Source organism: Salmo salar, chromosome 22 (assembly GCF_965601325.2).
Source record: "Salmo salar chromosome 22, fSalSal1, whole genome shotgun sequence".
Taxonomy (NCBI): Eukaryota; Metazoa; Chordata; class Actinopteri; order Salmoniformes; family Salmonidae; genus Salmo; species Salmo salar.
In genome coordinates, this window is record NC_138312.1 from 16735240 (window position 1) to 16756863 (window position 21624).

The 21624-nt window shown below is 43.8% G+C and overlaps 1 protein-coding gene across 5 annotated transcripts in view; it reads left to right on the forward strand.

The window, feature by feature from the left end:
- The window catches only part of LOC106582859 (FERM domain-containing protein 4B), a 64240-nt gene that overhangs the window by 33715 nt on the left and 8901 nt on the right, over window positions 1-21624 (forward strand). For 4 of the 5 annotated variants that reach the window (XM_014166405.3, XM_014166404.3, XM_014166406.3 and 1 more), the window contains exons 8-13: window positions 12333-12416; window positions 13329-13394; window positions 13896-13953; window positions 14716-14802; window positions 20511-20587; window positions 21310-21448. In XM_014166405.3, coding sequence (XP_014021880.1) covers window positions 12333-12416; window positions 13329-13394; window positions 13896-13953; window positions 14716-14802; window positions 20511-20587; window positions 21310-21448 — 511 coding nt within the window. Of the gene's footprint in view, window positions 1-2627; window positions 2817-12332; window positions 12417-13328; window positions 13395-13895; window positions 13954-14715; window positions 14803-20510; window positions 20588-21309; window positions 21449-21624 lie in introns of those variants that run through there. The other variant, XM_045705113.2, reaches the window with a different exon arrangement.

The window sequence follows — 21624 nt, forward strand, 5'->3', positions numbered from 1 at the left end:
GGAAGGTTGGCAAATCCCCTCATATAATATATGCTGCTTAAGACAGGCATTGCAAAGGGCCCTGCAGCTCTGAGATTAGATGTGGAGGAGTTAGGGAGACCCCCCTTTCCAATTTACAGCCTGTTCTAAGAGGGATGAGCCTTAAGAGTGCAGACCCCACTGGCCCACAGTAAACTGCCAGGCGTCAGAGGGACTAACCATTATGATGTCATCTCTCGTGGTCAAAGCCCCCCTCCCAGTCAGATGTTAGTTAGTATAATACATTAGGTCTATAGGTTACAGCAGGCGTTTCCAACCTAGTGGGGTGCCAAGATTTTGTGGGGGTCTTCCTTGATTTGATTTGAATTTTTGTATTTTTTGTATTGCCCACGTGACGCCATACATGTGGTCATGTGGTCTGCGGTTGTGAAGCTGGTTGGACATACTGCCAAATTCTGTAAAACAATGTTGGAGGCAACTAATGGTAGAGAAATGAACATTCAATTGTCTGGCAGCGGCTCTGGTGGACATTCCTGCAGTCAGCATGCCAATTGCATGCTCCCTCAAAACTTGACATCTGTGGCATTGTTGTGTGAGACAACAGCACATTTTAGAGTGGCCTTTTATTGTCCCCAGCACAAGGTGCACCTGTGTAATGGCCATGCTGTTTAAGCAGCTTCCTGATATGCCACACCTGTCAGGTGGATGGATTATCTTGGCAAAGGAGATGTACATTTCTGGGATCTTTTATTATCTTTTCAGCTGATGAAACATGGGACCAACACTTAACATGTTGCGTTTATATTTTTGTTCAAATGCATTTTATTTTTACAATTTGCGATTTGTTTATACTGATCTAAAATGATGCATATATCTGTAATGCTTTAAGCTTGAAACAAGCGGTAAATGCCCTAGGAAGACACGACGCTGGTGCACATGCAAATATTTGGTTTGTCTCTACGACAGTCAGAAGCAGAGTTACGTCCTTCTAAAGTCGACAAGTCAAATAAATTGGACTTTGCTTGGGAAGTAATCTTATACAATGTGTGACTCTGTTGCTATCAATTGATCTATTCACTTTCTGTAAATTTAGGGTTCATGTAAATTATCATAACATATTTGGTAGTGGAATAACATTTGGGTTATTCGGGTCTAGACTTTATTTTCCGTATTAATTATTATTAAATTATGTATCTAAAATATGTATTGTCAAACTATGTAGAATTGCAGGAAATTAACTTCAAAAGAACAATTTTCCTAGGTCCCTCAAATGAAACAAAATCAAGCTAGTGGCTATGTGAAAAAGGGGCCCTGGGGGGAAAAAAAGGTTGGGAACCCCTGAGTTACAGCACCACTGCCTGGCACTGTCAATTCACTCACTCGAGTGTAGATTCAGCCTGCTTTTACTGAGACATTCACAGCAATGGGGACCACATATCTTTTCACACCAGTCTCTTTCCCTGGATTTCCTTACCAATGAACAACTCTCAGCCCACTGAAATAGCTGACATATGAGGTTTTAGCCTACACACTGTATGGCTGGCTGGGTGGAGGAGTTGCCCCCAGCCCACGCTGCAGGAAGATAAGACATCGTAATGAATTCCAGATTGCTGACAAGGCGATGTGGCTTCGGAGTAGATCATCCGACAACACCAGGCCCAGCGCCCTATAAAATGTATGCCATCAAACTCCATAGCAGTGAACTGCCATAGCAGCAGAAACCAGTTAACCTTGAAGCAGCTAGCTTGGGAGCAATTATTCAAGTGAGTCTCTCTCTGTAGTGTTTCACCTTTGTGTGGAGTAAGCAGGTTCCCATAACTAGATCATTATGGCCTCTGCATGCTAGTGATTGTTTAGCTTTTTCATTAACTTTGAAGATGGAGAAACCTCAAGTGAGAGATTTGAAAATGTAAGTTAAGCTCATGCTTTTTATTTTGTTAGTACATACATCCGTCATTGTAAATAAGAATTTGTTCATAACTGACTTGCCTAGTTAAAGGTAAAATATAGACCAGGTGTGTGCCTTTCCAAATCATGTCCAATCAATTGAATTTACCACAGGTGGACTCCAATAGAGCTGTAGCAACATCTCAAGGACGATCAATGGAAACAGGATGCACCTGAGCTCAATTTCAAGTCTCTTAGCAAAGGGTCTGAATACATATGTAAATACTTTTTCTATAGTTAAAAAAAAAATCTCAACCTGTTTTCGCTTTGTCATTATGGGGTATTGTGTTTAGAGTTGATGAGGACTTTTGAATAAGGCTGTAACATAACAAGGGGAAGGGGAAGGGGTCTGGGGTCTGAATCCGAATGCACTGTATATAGGATGAGCCTTGACTATAATACAGTATATACACATATGAAGTGGGTAAAACAGAATGTAAACATTCTGGGAATCTTCCAACTGGGATTTTGGGAAAAGTTCCCAGAATTGTTCAACCCAATATCACATATACATTGAACGTTCCTTGAGGTTGGTGTGTCCAGTACAGGCGTTGACTTCAATAATCTATGATACCAGTGCAAAGAATGAGACACAGGCCTACAATACTTTGTCATTTTGAATACCCTTTCCTCTCACATTTGAGTACTGATTAGTATGTAGAAGTCTGGAAGTGATCTAAAAACACAGCATTAGCATGTTATCTCTCTGTACTAACTGTGCTGCTTGTCACTATCAAGGTCTGTGAACTATGAGTCACTCCAAAACACATGAGGGGGGAGCACTTGCTCTACAATTACTGATCGCCAAAGAGGGCTATGACTTGGCAGGCCAGAGCATTGGAGCCCAGAACAAAAGCCATTCACCAGTTCTGGCATGCAGTGTTAAAAAGGTACTGTACAACTCAGAGGAGAGTTTTTCAAAAATATGACTTGGCCTCTAGGACAGGACTCAGACCGGCAGGTCTTTCATATCTTCATCATGTTCTAAACTACTGGGACAACTTACAATACTTATGTTTTGGTCCTTTTTCATTGAACGTATTGGATGTGTAACCTTTATTTAACTAGGTAAGTCAGTTAAGAACAAATTCTTATTTTCAATGACGGCCTAGGAACAGTGGGTTAACTGGTTCCACAGTTGACAGTGTATGTCAGAGCAAAAATCAAGCCATGAGGTCGAAGGAATTGTCCATAGAGCTCCGAGACAGGATTATGTCGAGGCACAGATCTGGGGAAGGGTGCCAAAACATTTCTGCAGCACTGAAGGTCCCCAAGAACACAGTGGCCTCCATCATTCTTAAATGGAAGAAGTTTGGAACCACCAAGACTCTTCTTAGAGCTGGCCACCCGGCCAAACTCAGCCATCGGGGGAAAAGGGCCTTGGACAGGGAGGTGACCAAGATTCTGATGGTCACTATGACAGAGCTCCAGAATTCCTCTGTGGAGATAGGAGAACCTTCCAGAAGGACAACCATCTCTGCAGCACTCCACCAATCAGGCCTTTATGGTCGAGTGGCCAGACGCAAGCCACTCCTCAGTAAAAGGCACATGACAGGCCGCTTGGAGTTTGCCAAATTGCACCTAAAGACTCTCAGACCATGAGAAACAAGATTATCTGGTCTGAAACTAAGATGGGACACTTTGGCCTTAATTCCAAGCGTCACGTCTGGTGAAGCGGGTGGTGGCAGAATCATGCTGTGTGGATGTTTTTCAGCGGCAGGGACTGGGAGACGAGTCAGGATCGAGGGAAAGATGAATGGAGCAAAGTTCAGAGAGATCTGTTCCAGAGCACTCAGTACCTCTGACTGGGGTGAAGGTTCACCTTCCAACAGGAAAATGACCCTAAGCACACAGCCAAGACAGCGCGGGAGTGGCTTCGGGACAAGTCTCTGAATGTCCTTGAGTGGCCCAGCCAGAGCCCAGACTTGAACCCGATCTAACATCTCTGTAGAAACCTGGAAATAGCTGTGCAGCGACGCTCTGCATCCAACCTGACAGAGCTTGAGAGGATCTGCAGAGAAGAATGGGAGAAACTCCCCAAATACAGGTGTCAAGCTTGTAGCGTCATACCCAAGAAGTCTTGAGGCTGTAATCGGTGCCAAAGGTGCGTCAACAAAGTTCTGAGTAAAGGGTCTGAATACTTATGTAAATGTGATATTTACTTTTTTATTAAATTAGCAAAAATGTGTAAATGATTTTTGCTTTGTCATTATGGGCTATTGTGTGTAAATTGAGGGGGGGAACAACTTAATCCATTTTAGAATAAGACTCTTTTTTTCTGTATATATCAATGTTGCTGCTCTTGCTGCTGGTGATTCTCTGATCCACCTCTACGCAGACGACACCATTCTGTATACATCTGGCCCTTCTTTGGACACTGTGATAACAAACCTCCAAATGAGCTTCAACGCCATAGAACACAACTTCCGTGGCCTCCAACTGCTTTTAAATGCTAGTAAAACTAAGTGCATGCTCTTCAACCGATTTGCTGCCCCCACCCGACTAGCATCACTACTCTGGACGGTTCTGACCTAGAATATGTGGACAACTACAAATACCTAGGTGTCTGGTTAGACTGTATACTCTCCTTCCAGACTCACATTAAGCATCTCCAATCCAAAATTAAATCTAGAATCGGCTTCCTATTCTGCAACAAAGCCTCCTTCAATCATGTCGCCAAACATACTAGAGGCCGACCGATTATGATTTTTCAATAGCGATTTATTGGAGGACCAAAAAAGGCCGATACCGATTAATCGACCGAATTATTATTATTATTATTATTATTATTATTATTATTATTATTATTTGTATTTATTATTATTTGTATTATTTTATTTTTTATTTTTTATTATAATTCTTTTGCAATAATGATAATTACAACAATAATGAATGAACACTTATTTTAACTTAATATATAACATAAAATCAATTTAGCCTCAAATAAATAATGAAACATGTTCAATTTGGTTTAAATAATGCAAAAACAAAGTGTTGGAGAAGAAAGTAAAAGTGCAATATGTGCCATGTAAAAAAGCTAACGTTTAAGTTCCTTGCTCAGAAATGTGAACATATGAAAGCTGGTGGTTCCTTTTAACATGAGTCTTCAATATTCCCAGGTTGTAGTTATTATAGGAATTATAGGACTATTTCTCTCTATACCATTTGTATTTCATATACCTTTGACTATTGGTTGTTATTATAGGCACTTTAGTATTGCCAGTGTAACAGTATAGCGTCCGTCCCTCTCCTCGACCCTACCTGGGCTCAAACCAGGAACACATCGACAACAGCCACCCTCAAAGCATTGTTACCCATCGCTCCACAAAAGCTGCGGCCCTTGCAGAGCAAGGGGAACAACTACTTCAAGGTCTCAGAGCGAGTGACGTCACCGATTGAAACGCTATTAGCGCGCATCCTGCTAACTAGCTAGCCATTTCACATCGGTTACACCAGCCTAATCTCGGGAGTTGATAGGCTTGAAGTCATAAACAGCTCAATGCTTGAAGCACAGCGAAGAGCTGCTGGCAAAACGCACTAAAGTGTTGTTTGTATGAATGCTTACGAGCTTGCTGCTGCCTACCACCGCTCAGTCAGACTGCTCTATCAAATATCAAATCATAGACTTAATTATAACATAATAACACACAGAAATACGAGCCTTAGGTCATTAATATGGTCAAATCCGGAAACTATCATTTCGAAAACAAAACGTTTATTCTTTCAGTGAAATACGGAACCGTTCCGTATTTTATCTAACGGGCAGCATCCATCAGTCTAAATATTCTTTTTACATTGCACAACCTTCAATGTTATGTCATAATTACATAAAATTCGGGCAAATTAGTTCGCAACGATCCAGGCGGCCCAAACTGTTGCATACACCCTGACTCTGCGTGCAATGAACGCAAGAGAAGTGACACAATTTCCCTAGTTTAATATTGCCTGCTAACCTGGATTTATTTTAACTAAATATGCAGGTTTAAAAAAATATACTTCTGTGTATTGATTTTAAGAAAGGCATTGATGTTTATGGTTAGGTACATTCATGCAACGATTGTGCTTTTTTCGCAAATGCGCTTTTGTTAAATCATCCCCCATTTGGCGACGTTGGCTGTCTATGTTAGGAAGAAATAGTCTTCACACAGTTCGCAACGAGCCAGGCGGCCCAAACTGCTGCATATACCCTGACTCTGTTGCACAGAATGCAAGAGAAGTGACACAATTTCCCTAGTTAAAAGAAATTCATGTTAGCAGGCAATATTAACTAAATATCCTTGTTTAAAAATATACACTTGTATATTGATTTTAAGAAAGGCGTTGATGTTTATGGTTAGGTACACATTTGGTGCAACGACAGTGCTTTTTTTGCGAATGTGCTTGTTAAATCACCCGTTTGGCGAAGTAGGCTATGATTCAATGATAAATTAACAGGCACTGCATCGATTATATGCAAAGCAGGACAAGCTAGATAAACTAGTAATATCATCAACTATGTGTAGTTAACTAGTGATCATGTTAAGATTGATTGTTTTTTTATAAGATACGTTTAATGCTAGCTAGCACCTTACCTTGGCTCCTTGCTGCACTCGCATAACAGGTAGTCAGCCTGCCACACAGTCTCCTCGTGGAGTGCAATGTAATCGGCCATGATCGGTGTCCAAAAATGCCAATTATCGATTTGTTATGAAAACTTGAAATCGGCCCTAATTAATCGGCCATTCCGATTTAATCGGTCGACCTCTAAAACATACCCTCGTAAAACTGACTGTCCTACCGATCCTTGACTTCGGCGATGTCATTTACAAAATATCTCCCAACACTCTACTCAGACTACATCCAGTTTGCTATCGCAGTGCCATCCGTTTTATCACCAAAGCCCCATATACTACCCACCACTGCGACCTGTGTGCTCTCATTGGCTGGCCCTCACTACATATCCGTCGCCAAACCCACTGGCTCCAGGTCATCTGTAAGTCTTTGCTAGGTAAAGCCCCGCCTTATCTCAGCTCACTGGTCACCATAGCAACACCCACCCATAGCACGTGCTCCAGCAGGTGTATTGCACTGGTCATCCCCAAAGCCTAACTGGTTAAATAAAGGTGAAATGAATAAAAAAGGCTGTAACGTAACAATGTGGAAAAAGTCAAGGGGTCAGAATACTTTCCGAATGCACTGTAACTACTGCTGTACACACCTTTTCTGTTCATATACTGTGCATACTGTCTATACATGCACACAATCATATATTTAGATTCTGGACTCTGACATTGCTCGTTCTTATGTTTCTTATTTCCTTTATTTACATTTTAGGGATTTGGGTGCATTGTTTTGTATTGTTAGGTATTACTGCACTGTTGGAGCTAGGAATATAAGCATTTTGCTACACCCGCAATAACAGCTGCAAAATGTGTACCGTAAATTCCGGACTATAAGCCGCAACTTTTTTCCCAGCTTTGAACCTCGCGGCTTAAACAATGACGCGGCTAATATATGGATTTTTCCCGCTTTCAATTTTTTTTTCTCCAAAAAAACACATTCTGTGACGTGCTCAGTTTTTTGGCGGCATGAAGCTTTCATTAGACCAATGAAATTGCCGAACGGGTTAAGGTCAAACAACTTTTCTGTTTACTGTTTAGATTAAATCGAGCGCTCTCAAACTTCCCATCATTCTGATTACGGTAGTCATTTTGTCACCCTCATCATGGCAAAGACACGGAGAAATGCATATGATGCAGCTTTCAAGTTGAAGGCGATTGATCTGGCAGTTGGAAAAGGAAATAGAGCTGCTGCACGGGAGCTTACTGCTAATTTTTTATTTTTTGTTACAAGCCGTGTTTCGTTAAAGCCTATTTATTTTTGTTACACAGGCTTTAACGAAACAAGGCTTGTAAAATTCATTTGTTTCAATGTACCGGTAGGCACCTGCGGCTTATAGACATGTGCGGCTTATTTATGTTCAAAATAATATATATATTTTTTAATTCAGTGGTTGCGGCTTATATTCAGGTGCGCTTAGTAGTCCGGAAATTACGGTACTCTACCAATAACATTTGAATTTGATTTGAATAAGCAGGAAAACCGGTATCCTCCTACCAGGATTTCTGGAAAACCAGGAACATTCAATACACTCCCTAGAATTTTGTAACCCTGCTCATGAGTCATAAGTACCCGCACATACAGTTGCTGCCAAAGATATTAGCGCCCTTGCATTTTTCTTAAATAATTACCTATTTTTAGTCAAATAAGTAGAAATGTAATAAAAAAACTTTTGGTCTCCACCTTGTTATTGAATTTTCAACATAGCAAAACCAGTTGTATTTTTGGCAAGGACAAAATTGGCACCCTGGGGCCAAGGTAACTGGCCACAAATGCTACTTGGAGCCATCAATGAGCTTGCTGCACCTTTCTACAGGCATTTTGGCCCACTCTTCAGCAGCAAACTGCTCCAATTCTTTAATGTTTTGAGGGGTGCCCTTCACCAACTGCTGTTTTCAGCTCTTGCCATATGGATGTGATTCAGATCTAGACTTATCGCTGACTCCAACATTTTCTTCTTGATCCATTCCAGGGTGCTTTGAACGTGCGCAAGGCATCATGTATCACAACCGGCCGTGATTGGGAGTCCAATAGGGCGGAGCACAATTGGCCCAGTGTCGTCCATGTTTGGCCGGTGTAGGCCTTCATTGTAAATAATTTATTCTTTAACTGACTTCCCTAGTTAAATAAAGGTTACATGTAATCAAAAGATTATCAGGTGTTGGAATCCAATGTTCAACCCAGTTTTCAAAAACTGTCTCTCCATTAAAGGTTTTGGGTAGTCCAGCAGGACAACAACCCCAAACACATGTTAAAAAGCACCCAGGTATTAAAATTGTTAACTTAAAATCCATGTAAGGTGTGGTGACAAAGTTAAACTTATTTTAGAAGAAATAGGTAGGGGGAAAAAGTGCAATGGTGTATTTGGCTGCAACTGTACATTTAAAGGGGCCTTGACATGATGTAACTATTTGAATTACCTTTTAATGTAGACCCTCTGTTAACTTAAAAGGGCTCTTTATCTGCTTCCACTGAGGCACTTTGGAAGCGTTAATAGCCTGCCTGATAAAAATATGAAAAATGTTCAGACATTGCACCTTTGCGTTTGTTATGAGTTATCACTTTCATGCTGTAAGCCTTGAATTGAACTGTTCTGTAAAACCACAAACGCATCAACCAAACTCTATGCAATACTTGAATATTCATATTTCGTATGATCTGTGTTCTGGTGTCGTTATTTGATATGGGGGTTTATTGAACTCAGAGATAGTCATCATAGAGAGATGTAGGCTAGTAATTAGACATTGTAAAACCAGTAATAACATATGTATAAAAACAGTGTAATAATAACATATATTTTGACCAATTGGCAATGTTGCTATTATGCAGCCTTAAAATGCTCCCTGACCTTAAAACAATCACATAAAATTGTATTTTTCACATGCGCGAATACAACAGGTGTTGACCTTAACGTGAAATGCTTACTTACAAGCCCTTAATAACAATGAGGCTATATACAGGAGGTACTGGCACCGGTACTGAGTCAATGTGCAGGTTAGTTGAGGTAATTTGTACATGTAAGTAGGGGTAAAGTGACTATGCATAGATAACCGAGAGTAGAAGCTTTGTAAAAACAAAGGGGGGAGGGGGGTGTCAATGCAAATAGTCCAGGTGGCCATTTTATTAATTGTTCAGCAGTTTTATGGCTTGGGGGTAGAAGCTGTTAAGGAGCCTTTTTGACCTAGACTTGGCGCTCTAGTACCGCTTGCCGTGCGGTAGCATAGAGAACTGTTTATGACTTGGGTGACTGGAGTCTTTGACATTTTTTTGTACCTTCCTCTGACACTGCCTAATATCTAGGTCCTTGATGGCAGGAAGCTTGGCCCCAGGGATATACTGAGCTGTATGCACTACCCTCTGTAGCACCTTAAGGTCGGATGCAAAGCAGTTGCCATACCAGGCGGTGATGCAACCGGTCAGGATATTCTCTGGTGCAGCTGTAGAACTTTTTGATGATCTGAAGACCCATGCCAAATCTTTTCAGTCTCCTGAGGGGGAAAGGCATTGTTGTGCCCTCTTCACAACTTTCTTGGTGTGTTTGAACCATGATAGTTTGTTGATGTGGACACCAAGGAACTTAACTCTCGACCCGCTCCACTACAGCCCCGTCAATGTGAATCGGGGCGTGTTTCGGCCCTCCTTTTCCTGTAGTGCACGATCAGCTCTTTTTGTCATGCTCACGTTGAGGGAGAGGTTGTCCTGGCATGCTGTCAGGTCTCTGACCTCCTCCCTATAGGCTGTTTCATCGTTGTCAGTGATCAGGCCTACCACCGTTGTGTTGTCAGCAAATTTAATGATGGCGTTGGAGTTGTGCTTGGCCACGCAGTCGTGGGTGAACAGGGAGTACGGGTGGGGACTAAGCACGCACCCCTGAGGGTCCATTGTGTTGAGGATCAGCGTGGCAGATGTGTTGTTGCCAACCCTTACCACCTGGGGGTGGCCAGTCAGGAAGTCCAGGATCCAGTTGCAGAAGGTGTTTTAGCTTAGTGCTGAGCTTTGTGGGTACTATGGTGTTGACTACAGCGCAGCGTTCAATAAACAGCATTCTCACAGGTGTTCCTTTTGTCCAGGTGGGAAAGGGCAGTGTGGAGTGCGATCTGAGATTGCGTGATCTGTTAGGGCGGTATGCGAAGTGAGTCTAGGGTTTCTGGGATGTTGATGTGAGCCATGACCAGCCTTTCAAAGCACTTCATGGCTACCGACGTGAGTGCTACAGGGCGGTAGTCATTTAGGCAGGTTACCTTCGCTTTCTTGGTTACAGGGACTATGGTGATCTGCCTGAAACATGTAGGTATTACAGGTCAAGGAGAGGTTGAAAATGACAGTGAAGACACTTGCCAGTTGGTCTGTGCATGCTCTGAGTACACATCGTTGTAAAACAAGGCCGCAGGGCCAGACGGATAAGTTCTTGCTCACATCGGCTACGGAGAGCGTGATCACACAGTCGTCCGGAACAGCTGGTGCTCTCATGCATGCTTCAGTGTTGCTTGCCTCAAAGCAAGCATAAAAGCCATTTAGCCCGTTTGGTAGGCTCGTGTCACTGGCAGCTCGCGGCTGTGCTTCCCTTTGTAGTTTGAAATGGTTTGCAAGCCTTGCCTCATCCGATAAGGTTCAGAGCCAGTGTAGTAGGATTCAATCTTAGTCCTGTATTGATGTTTTATCTGTTTGATGGTTCATCTGAGGGCATAGCAAGATTTCTTATACGCATCCGGATTAGCGTCCCGCTCCTTGAAAGCGGCAGCTCTAGCCTTTAGCTCGGTGAGGATGTTTCCTGTAATCCATGGCTTCTGGTTGGGATATGTACGTATGGTCACTGTGGGGACGATGTCGCCGATGCACTTATTGATGAAGCCGGTGACTGAATTGGTATACTCAATGCCATTGGATGAATCCCGGGAACATATTCCAGTCTGTGCTAGCAAAACAGTCCTGTAGCATCCGTGTCATCTGACCACTTCCTTATTGAGGGAGTCACTGGCACTTCCTGCTTTTGTTTTTGCTTGTAAGCAGGAATCGTCAGGATAGAATTATGGTCAGATTTTTCAAACGGTTCAACCGAGTGGCGCAGCGGTCTAAGGCACTGCATCACTGTGCTAGAGGCCGCACTACAGATCCGGGTTCGATCCCGAGTTGTGTCGCAGCCGGCCCCGCACACAATTGGCCCAGCTTTGTCCGCGTTAGGGGAGGGTTTGGCCGGCTGTGGTATCATTGTCCCATCGCGCTCTAGCGACTTCTTGTGGCGGCCGGGCGCATGCACGCTGACTTCGGTCGCCAACTGTATGGTGTTTCTTCTGACACATTGGTGCGGCTGGCTTCCGGGTTAAGCAAGCAGTTTGTCAAGAAGCACTGCGGCTTGGTGGGGTCGTGTTTCGGAGGATGCATGGCTCTCAACCTTTGCCTCTTCCGACCTTTGTCTCTCCCGAATCTGTACGGAAGTTGCAGCGATGGAACAAGACTAACTACGAATTGGAGAGGGGGTAAAAAGTGCTCCAAAAATAAAAATGTATTTTCCAAATAGGGGGCGAGGAAGAGCTTTGTGCACGTCTCTGTGTGTGGAGTAAAGGTGGTCTAGAGGTTTTACTTTTTCCCATCTGGTTGCATGTGACATGCTGGTAGAAATGAGTTGAAACGGATTTAAGTTTGCCTGCATTAAATTCCCTGGCCAATAGGAGTGCCGCTTCTGGATGAGCATTTTTTTTCCTATTGAAGATTAAATGGCCCTTTTTTTTTAAAGTCAAAACAACTGTTACAATGATGTTCTTGTGAAGGAACTCTGTTAATCATTTGTACAATCCGTGTGTTTTCAGTGTTGAAAGCTCCAGATCGGACCTGAATAAGCTACCAGTTCTACCCACGAGAGTCCTGAGAGAGCACCCCTCCCTGGCTTACTGGTAAGCAGTGCCACATTAGAAGCACTTTAACCACAAATGCACAGGGGGAATTAATCCAAGTGGATTACACGCAGTCCCGTAGATACCAGACCGCCGCCCTGTTGATACCACCCCTCCCCCACCACATCCCCATTAAAGGGTTTTTAATTGTAGCTAACACCTGGATGCACAAAGCAATTATTTTCTCATGCAGATGAGGGTGGATGTGCACCCAGAGTTCTGCCTGGTACCAGCAGCCTGTTTATCTCAGATGGGCTGTATTTATTAGTGCTCTGTTAATTAGACTGGCTGGCCAGTGGCTCTGCTCTGAGTGCGCCCTGCACAGCTAGGGAGGTGCTGACTTCATGTCCTCATGGGAGCTGGTCTAGGCTAGGCTGGAGAGGGAGGGAGGCAGCAGTCCAGGCCAGCCACTGTTTTAGAGCTCCCCTGTCTCTGTGCCAGTGTCTGAGTGCATGCTGCCGTGTCTTCTTCTGCCTCAGCGGTCATCTGAGCCTGCAGCTCTGCTCACTGATGAACAGCAGCTGGAGTTGGATCAATGGGCAGATTGGAATTACAGGGTTGTGTGTGAGAGTGCGCACGCGCTGCAATCCCTCCATACTGTTAAGGAAAGGGAAACGGGATACTTAGTCAGTTGCACAACTGAATGCATTCAACCAAAATGTGTCTTCCGCATTTAACCCAACCCCTCTGAATCTATCCATGCTGTTAAGGCGGATGATTGCAGTGGGAACGAGATGGGGTGTGTGTGGGAGATGAGATCCATTGGCTAGCCAGGTCCGTAGGCCAGCCAGAATTGTCTGCATGAACAGGCAGAATGTGTCAGGGAAGGACTGTCTCACCACATCCCTCAGTTTTGAGGATGTTGCAGTCGGTGATGGATTAATCATTACAGCTTTTATTTCTCTGTTACAGTGAAGACCGAGTGATCGAGTGCCACGAGAACCTGAAGGGCCTCAGCAGAGGGCAAGCCATTGTGCAGTAAGTAACGTAATGAATTGTCCTTTTATGTTCATCTGGGTCAAGTGCATGGAGGAAATGAGCTGCTGTGCACTTCTAGTCCAGCACGTTCATCAGCACTACTCCCTCTGCAGCCCCCTCTGTAGAGGCTACTCCCGGGTGTTGTAGTTTAAAGGGGATTGCTGTTGCGCTACCAGAATGTGTCATTTAATTAGGGGACAGCTAGCTCTTAACTGTGGGCAGCCAGTAGTGTGTGGCAGTGGTCTTCTTTGTTTTACCTAGGAGAGATTAGCCTAGCGAGGTCATTCACACCCGGGGTGTATGATTTGAGTTGATCAGTGGACTGTCCCTCTCTCTGTCAAGGCCATGTACAGAAATCGATGGCTCTGCCACTGTAAATGACAGTCTGGTAAATGACTGGGGCTTAAAGCCCATTCTAACCTCTGTGCAACGGCCGCTCACAGACATCGATGAAGTGTAACTGCCTGAATTACTGCTAATGTGTCTCCCTCTGTTTTGAAGGTATTTGGCCTTAGTTGAGTCCCTCCCTACATATGGAGTCCATTATTATCCAGTAAAGGTAAGAGCTGCACCCTGTATCAAACAGTAGAAGGCATCCAACATCTGTACTGTTGTGTTCATGTTTGCGTTCCCATCTGACTAACATTGTTTGATATTAAGAAGTAGAGTTGTCACGATACCAGTATCGTGATACTACAATACCTGATTTTCCATAGAAAAAAGGAAAACACAAAGCAGGCTAAACTCTTTGGTCCTTTAAGAAACCTACTGTATGGGAAATATTGTGTGCTATAGCTTTGGAAAAAAACCTGATTCTGATGATAACATAAGGCTGCTTGTTTCCAACATGATGGCTGTTTTACTCAAGAAATTCAGTCCGCTGTGTTTGGTTTGGTTTCCTTGCCACGATACCTCTGAGTATCGCGATACTGGTGTTGTGTCAACCCTACTAAGAAGTAGTTATTTATCGTAGAAATACAGCCATTTTCCCTCTGGAGGCTGATTGGGGACTTAAGCTGGGTGTTTGCTCCGGCCGCATGCTTAGTTAACTGATGACTGAGTGATCCTTCTCTCAGCAACTCTCTCTCCCAGAGCCCCAGCCCCTTCCCAACTCACTCATTAAAGCAGGGTGTCTGAGCACATCAAACGCTGGTGTTAAAATGACTCCCTCATGCTGTGGATTTTTAGGGCTGCTTCAATGTATTTGATCTTCCCTTGTGCTGCTAGCCTAATGGGGTAATTGCCACAGTAATGGCCCTTCGTTTAAAACTGTACCACTGAAGCTGCTCTTAATGAGTGGTGTGCCTTGCCTTCTCAACAGGACAAGCAGGGGCTACCGTGGTGGTTGGGAGTCAGCTATAAAGGCATCGGACAGTACGATTTACAGGACAAGTTGAAACCTCGGAAGGTAGGTTAGCCTCCCTTTGTATGTTCTGTGGCTTTTGTTCCTTTTGTCATTCCTATGCTCCAACTCAACACCCACCCCCACTCCTCTGGTTAATAAGCCACCAAACTGTAAATAACGGCAACAAAAAGCTTGTTCTTGGCCAGTGTCATGGAAAAGTGGAAAAGGAAAGGGAGGTAAAATTGTGTTATCAACGTGGGTGTGGCAGGTAGCTTAGCGGTTAGAGCGTTGGGCCAGTAACCTGAAGGTTGCTAGTTCGAATCCCGAGCCGACTAGGTGAAAAATCAGGTTAGTTTTATAGAGTAACTACAATGTTTATCCATCCTCAGTTTTCTCCTATCACAGCCATTAAACTCTGTAACCATTGGCCTCATGGTGAAATCCCTGAGCGGTTTTCTTCCTCTCCGGCAACCGAGTTAGGATGGACGCCTGTATCTTTGTAGTGATTGGGTGTATTGATACACCATCCAAAGTGTAATGAATAACTTCTCCATGCTCAAAAGGATATGTCTCCCTCCTTCTCTAACCGATAATGGGGTGGTAGATGCCCAGATTCCCTTATGGCTCAGCTCAGGTGCCTACATACGCCGTAGACATCATTTACACACACGCTTTTGTTGTTGGCTCAGACAGATTGCGCTCAGAGAGGCCCAGCTCATGAGCTCCATCAGCAGCAGGTTTTCATTTAGAATGGAAAATCAATGTGTTTATGCAACAAATGTTAGTGCCTGGAATCATATCGCGCCGAATTGTTCCTCTAATCAAACTGATTCACACCGAATCGTTTCCAACTAAAACGTATCGGAGCCCATGTATGTAGATGCGTATCAAATTGTCTTGAAAGGGAAAGATAAGATTCCTCATTTAGGGTGTAATGGTAATAACTATGACTGTGATTACAAATATGAAACAAAGTTACAGTTTTGGCCTTTTTAAATAAAGAAAATGCTACTTTTGAAATAAAGATTGTCCTCTATCATTATCCCTCTAAACATCCTCTGCTCACTAGTGATGCAGGGGGGAATCGATAATTACATAACACAATATTATTTCTGCGCTAGTTGGCTGTACCTGCAACAAAAGTCCAGTTTATTTTCAGCACTTTTCTTTCCATGACTGATCAAAACTTGTTTTCTCTTGTCCCTCTGCAGCAGACATATGGTGAGCAATGTATTTGGAACATCGAATTACAGTAAAATCACAGTATCGAATCACAATCCATATAGAATCGCGATAAATATCATATCGGCACCTAAGAGTCGTGATAATATCGCATCGTGAGGTCCCTGGCCATTCCCAGCCCTACGTCTCACCCACTCTATTTTCAGGGGTTTGTTATGTTACTTTCTATGCACGTTTTGTCTTGTGTGTTTTCCTCAGCCAGCTTCATTACTAGTATGTGTCTTACCTGTTCCATGTTGGATACCTGTTGACACAGCTGGATGTCCTGTTGCAGCGAATGCCAAGGCATTAATGGTCATGTCCCACTTATTAAACCCAGCGTATCGCAGCTCCTTTCCCAGCATCCCTCCCAGTGGAAGGTGTAATTATGGCGCGCCATGGGGAGCAGGCAGGCAGGGCTCTGGGGCTGGAGGAGCTGGCACCAAGCCAGCCTGGGCTGTCTCTGTGAGGGGCGCTCTGCTCGGAGAGAGAACCATGCTCCACTCAGACCCACTGACCATAAAGGGAGGGGGCATTCATGCCAAAACTCCTCCTCAGCAGTCCCCTGGTGAAAGGGTGGACTTTAAAAAAAAATTGTACATGCTTTTTTTTGTTAAGTACACAACTCTAGCCGCTGTTCTAGAAGGGCCTGTCATCTGGTATAATATTGATAGTGCGTTCTGTTGAGGCTGGCGGCCTTTGTATTCAGCGCAGCCCCCCTCTGCCCTTCTCCCAGCATGCCGCGCTCATTATGCAAAGCTGCCTGTCATTGTGTGTGTTTTGTCTCTTGGAGAGCAAACAATTGATCAAGTAATAAAACACAATCACCTTGGCAGGAGGGCTGAGAGACGCTTGGGAGGCTGGGAGGGGCTTGGGAGGGGGCTGAGGGGGAGCTGCAGAAGAAGGAGCCCACTTCTGCACTCCACTTGTCCCCTGAGAAATCTTGGGGCATCAGGATGAAAAGGCTTTTAATTGAGGTTTTCCCAGAGTTCAGTGACATGCGCTGAAAGAAGTTACTGTAGCTTAACCTCTCATTATCCTCCTCATGGATGTCAGTTTCATCACAACGTCATGAATGGGATGAACCACAACTCTCTATCCATGCCTGCTGGGGTTAAAAGGACTAGTAAAGATTCTCCCAAAATGTCAATAGTAGCCAACATGACCTTCTGATAGTCTGTCTATTGAACTGCGTGTTTAGACATACCACGACTATGGAAGAAGGGACGTTTGCATTTGAATGGGTAGAGGACTGAAGACCATACAGGAGAATCATATGTATGCTAGAGCACCACATTTTATACAAAAGCTGTACTATAAATGAAAAGTGATTTCTAAAATGGTCCGAGGCGCAAGCATACGTGGTGTAGAGAGCTTTTAGAGCCCAGCTTGATTCATACAGGCTTGAATCATTCATGAGCTCTTTTTCACTCCCTGTCTCTCTCTGTATGTGTTTCAGTCCATCTCACCCTTCTCCGCAAGTAATTTAACACTTTTTGTATTTAAAAAATCACTTGCAGGTCCAGATATATGATCAACCAATGTAAGCACAGCTCAGTAAGGATGAAATGATTTCGGTAATGATCATGTGACAGACCATACATTTAGGTCTTGGAACAGTAAAAGGCTGCTCAAATATTTAAAAGGGTGTTAAAAAATGGCTTGTATGGAATGGATTTTTATGGTCCACTGCCACAGCTGGCATTCGATTTTAACACTTCTTTCACCCTAGTATATATTGGGTTAAAGTCATCGCCTTAATGCGTGTTTGTGGAGTCTAGTCGACTGTAGCAATCTCTCCCGTCATGCTTCTGGTGGAGATGTTCCGTGTTACCAGCCAGCGTGACATGGTATGAGAAGGGTGTGGCCGTACGCATCCTGCATAGGGGTGCGAGTCACGGCCTTTGACACACAATCATTTATTTTTTTTATCCTCAGAAATGACTCTGTCAAGTCACAAAGCCCTGGGGGGGGTGGTCTGGGGAGGTTGTTGTGGGTTCAGGGTTGGGTCTGGATCAGAACGTTCTGGGACTATCTATGACCACAGGCATTTTGGCATGGGCTCAGCCTCTAATGAGAAGTGTAACAACTGAAATAAGACCGAGATGGGGGGGGAACTACTGTTCTGTACTCCAGATGACTGAACGGTGTCTCTCCACCATTTTCACCTCGTGTTTTGGTGGTGGTTTGAAGGCTGTTAGCACTGTCATGGACCTGTTCTCTGTCTAGACAGTGTGGTCTTGTAACCAGAGTTTGAGGTGTCACATTTTTGACATATTTTGGCAGTCACAACCATCGGCCACACTTGAGCACCTATTACATGTGTGTGTTGAAATTATCGAATGACCTAGTTACGTAAATATGACTTATGTGTCTTTTCTGAATGTGCTCTACTATTAATTGAGTATTAAGTGGCCAGGGGGTTTGTGAATTGAAGAGGGGTGTCCCCCACAATGGGATGAGCCTGTGGGAAGTATGGAGGCTGCTGGTTCCCATTGTTCAGTAATTACCATGCTCCCAATCCACGGCGAGACTAGGAATCTAATTGATTAGGCTAGGCTTGCAGTATCGTCTGGAGCAGCAATGGAGAAACTGAACGACTTTACTTCTCCGGATCTCTGGAGATGCTTCTCTTTACAGTCTGTAAATCATAAACTACTGCCTCTTTGCTTTTTTGGGGGGGGGGCACTAAAGTATTGAAGTCTGAACTATTATCTTGTGAAACATTGCTACCTAATATACTAAATGTTATTGGCTACAGAATTTGTTTTGTCAGTTGCAGAGTTTGTGTTAAATTTTTTTCTTTGAAGACTACCTTGTGGTAGTTTGGTTTGCTGGTTTAAGTAACTGGCTTTAGAGGTGTAATGAGAGATTCTTCCTTGTCAGGTAGGGACCGGTTCTAAGAACTGACCGAGCGCTGTCCTGTTTTCACAGCGAGGTGAGGGAGGGGCCTGCTATTAATGATTAGACCAAAGTAGTAGATTCCTGACATATTTGCCTTGGGGGAGCGATGGGAGGCTGGCGTTGATGGCACTCCAAACAACAGGGCTTGGCAAGGTGTATATATAACACAGAACGACATCACAGAGGGTAATGAAGGTGCTAAGGGTCAGGTATGACTAGAAGGCTAATTCGAAGATCTGTGGATAACGGTCAGTTCTCAGAAGATGAGGTAGAATACCTTTCGGTGAGCACTGTACACAACCTGTTCATCAGGTTTGACTGAAGAGGAAGTGATTGATCGAGTGAGTAACACATAGAGAATTTGAGAGAGAGAGGTGCAAGCTGGGTGAGGTGTCTGTGATGTCAGAGGAAGTGGGGGGAGAGGGGTGGAGCCTGCTCAGCTGAAACCCTTCCAACACCTTTCTGGCTGCCTGAGAACAGACAAGAGCGTATTGTTCAAAGAAGTCTCTAGCCCTGTGGGAAACAGCCAGAGGGTTCAACAGCACCCTGATAATTCACCAGGGATTTAATAAGCACTAAAACCTGCTTTGGTAAGCCTTCCATTTTGTTCCCATTTACCTGACTAGGTAGTTTAGGATATATTCAGTTGTTTTTTTGGGTTACCTGTTAGTAACTGTATGTTAACGTGCTGTGTAATCCACCATTTTAAACCAGACTGACAGTATACTGGCAACATGTAGAACCTGTTTTAAAAAAATAAAAAAAAAATAAAAAAAAAATTGGTTGCTGTTGTGGTATCATTTAAAAAATGTACTAAGAGCAGTTTTCAGATCAGAGAGGAGTGAAAGAATAGCCAATATACACTGCGATGTATGCTCCATAGTACAGTGTCATGGGCTGGGCTTCTCGTGAGATGATTTCGATTTCTCGCTTAGGACTGTAGGTAGTCTATGATATATTACCCATATGCCTCTGTAGTCCAGGATAATGTGTTCTATTATTTAGAGCTCAGACTGTCTGGCTCGCCGGTACCTGGTAGAGAATGTTTATTAAGACCCTCTGCCATAAATCTACACCCCCGGATTCTGGTGTTAGTGGTGGATTCTCTGTTTCTCACATAAGAGCTCCAACTCTCTAAAGAAATCCTGTTTTCACTGTAAGCAGATGTTTCACCCTGACTAAAGTGCACTCCTTCTTGCCCTCTTTTCAGCGCTCTCCCTTCAGGCAGAATGAAATGAGAGGCTTAGTTTTCGGCTAGGCAAGTCTTGCTCTCTGCGCTGGCTTCATTACTGAGTAGTAACTAAATTGACCTTCCACCTGACTGAGGGGCTGTCCTCTGTTCACAGCTGCTGCTGCTGTTAATGTTGCAAGTTCACTGGAATTTAACGAGGAAGGGCCGAGAGAAAGGCTGGTGTGTCTGGGACAAAACTAGAGTGTTTTTCCATGCTTGTGGCATTTTCTTTGTTTCGATAGTACACACATTGGACGCCTCAAGCAGTTTGGAATGAATAAGGATGTAAATGTTTGTTTTCATGCAGCGATGTATCAAACCACATCTCTTTGTAGGTCCGCGCTCACTCAAACAAGGCAAGGTCCCGTATACTATGTACTAAGTTGTGTGTCCTGTTTTCTCTCTCTGTCTGCAGTTGTTTCAGTGGAAGCAGCTCGATAATTTGTATTTCCGTGAGAAGAAATTTGCAGTTGAGGTGAACGACCCTCACAGGTGAGAAAACCGATACTGGATACATCGAACGATCCTGGGTCATGTTCTGTTGGGCCCGACATGGCAAAAAAAAATTTGAACTGGAAAATGTTATTGGACAGGTTGCTGAAGCGCCTCAAAACGTTTTGTGCCTACTAGACTAGACCCAGAAATCACTCCTTATATTCCAATACTAGCCTTTTGGAAATGTTACAACTGGTATCCGAAGCCTTAGTTGTCTGTCTGCTGCCTATAGCCCTTTTCAGAGCCTAGTGTTAATGAGCTGTCTCTCCAATACAACAACCTGTTAGTCACAAATGAAGGCCTTCCTTCCTGCTGTAAAGGACTGCTGCAATCTGTGTTCTCGGGACATTGCAGCACTTCTAGCCTCAGTGCTTGATCACAGGTTTAATATGGTGCTGCTAGCCAGCTTGGCTGTAATTAAAAATCACTGGTGCAAAACCGACCTAATGTTGCTCAATCTCTCCTCCATGAATGTATTGAATTACAGAACCAGTCATGAGATTTAATTTGGATGTTGAGTGAGTTTATGCGAGGAATTGTTTTTGTAATCCCTGATTTGTGTATGATTCTGATATCGGTACCCATCATATCATGTGATTTAAAAGTGTATCTACACGTGAGATCCAGGTATTCCCGGTCTGGATTAAAGAGATGAAATTACTCCTAGCAGTAACATGAGTGATTTTAAAAATGTGTGTCTGTCTCCCGTTAATCCACAGAAGGACAGTGTCCAGACGTACATTCGGGCAGACCGGATCGGTCATCCACTCGTGGTATGCCAGCCACTCTCTGATTAAGACCATCTGGGTGATGGCCATCAGTCAGCACCAGTTCTATTTGGACAGGAAGCAGAGCAAAGTGAGTGTCTTCTCTTCACTCCCCCCTGCATCTGGAGGCTCTATGCTGTTCCTAGCCTTATCTCAAGGCCTCATCACCCTCACCACGCTATCGGATCTATCTCCACACACCATCTCTCCACTCCACCATGCACATCTGTCTTGTCTTTACCTTTTACTCCTCCCGGTTGCTAACAT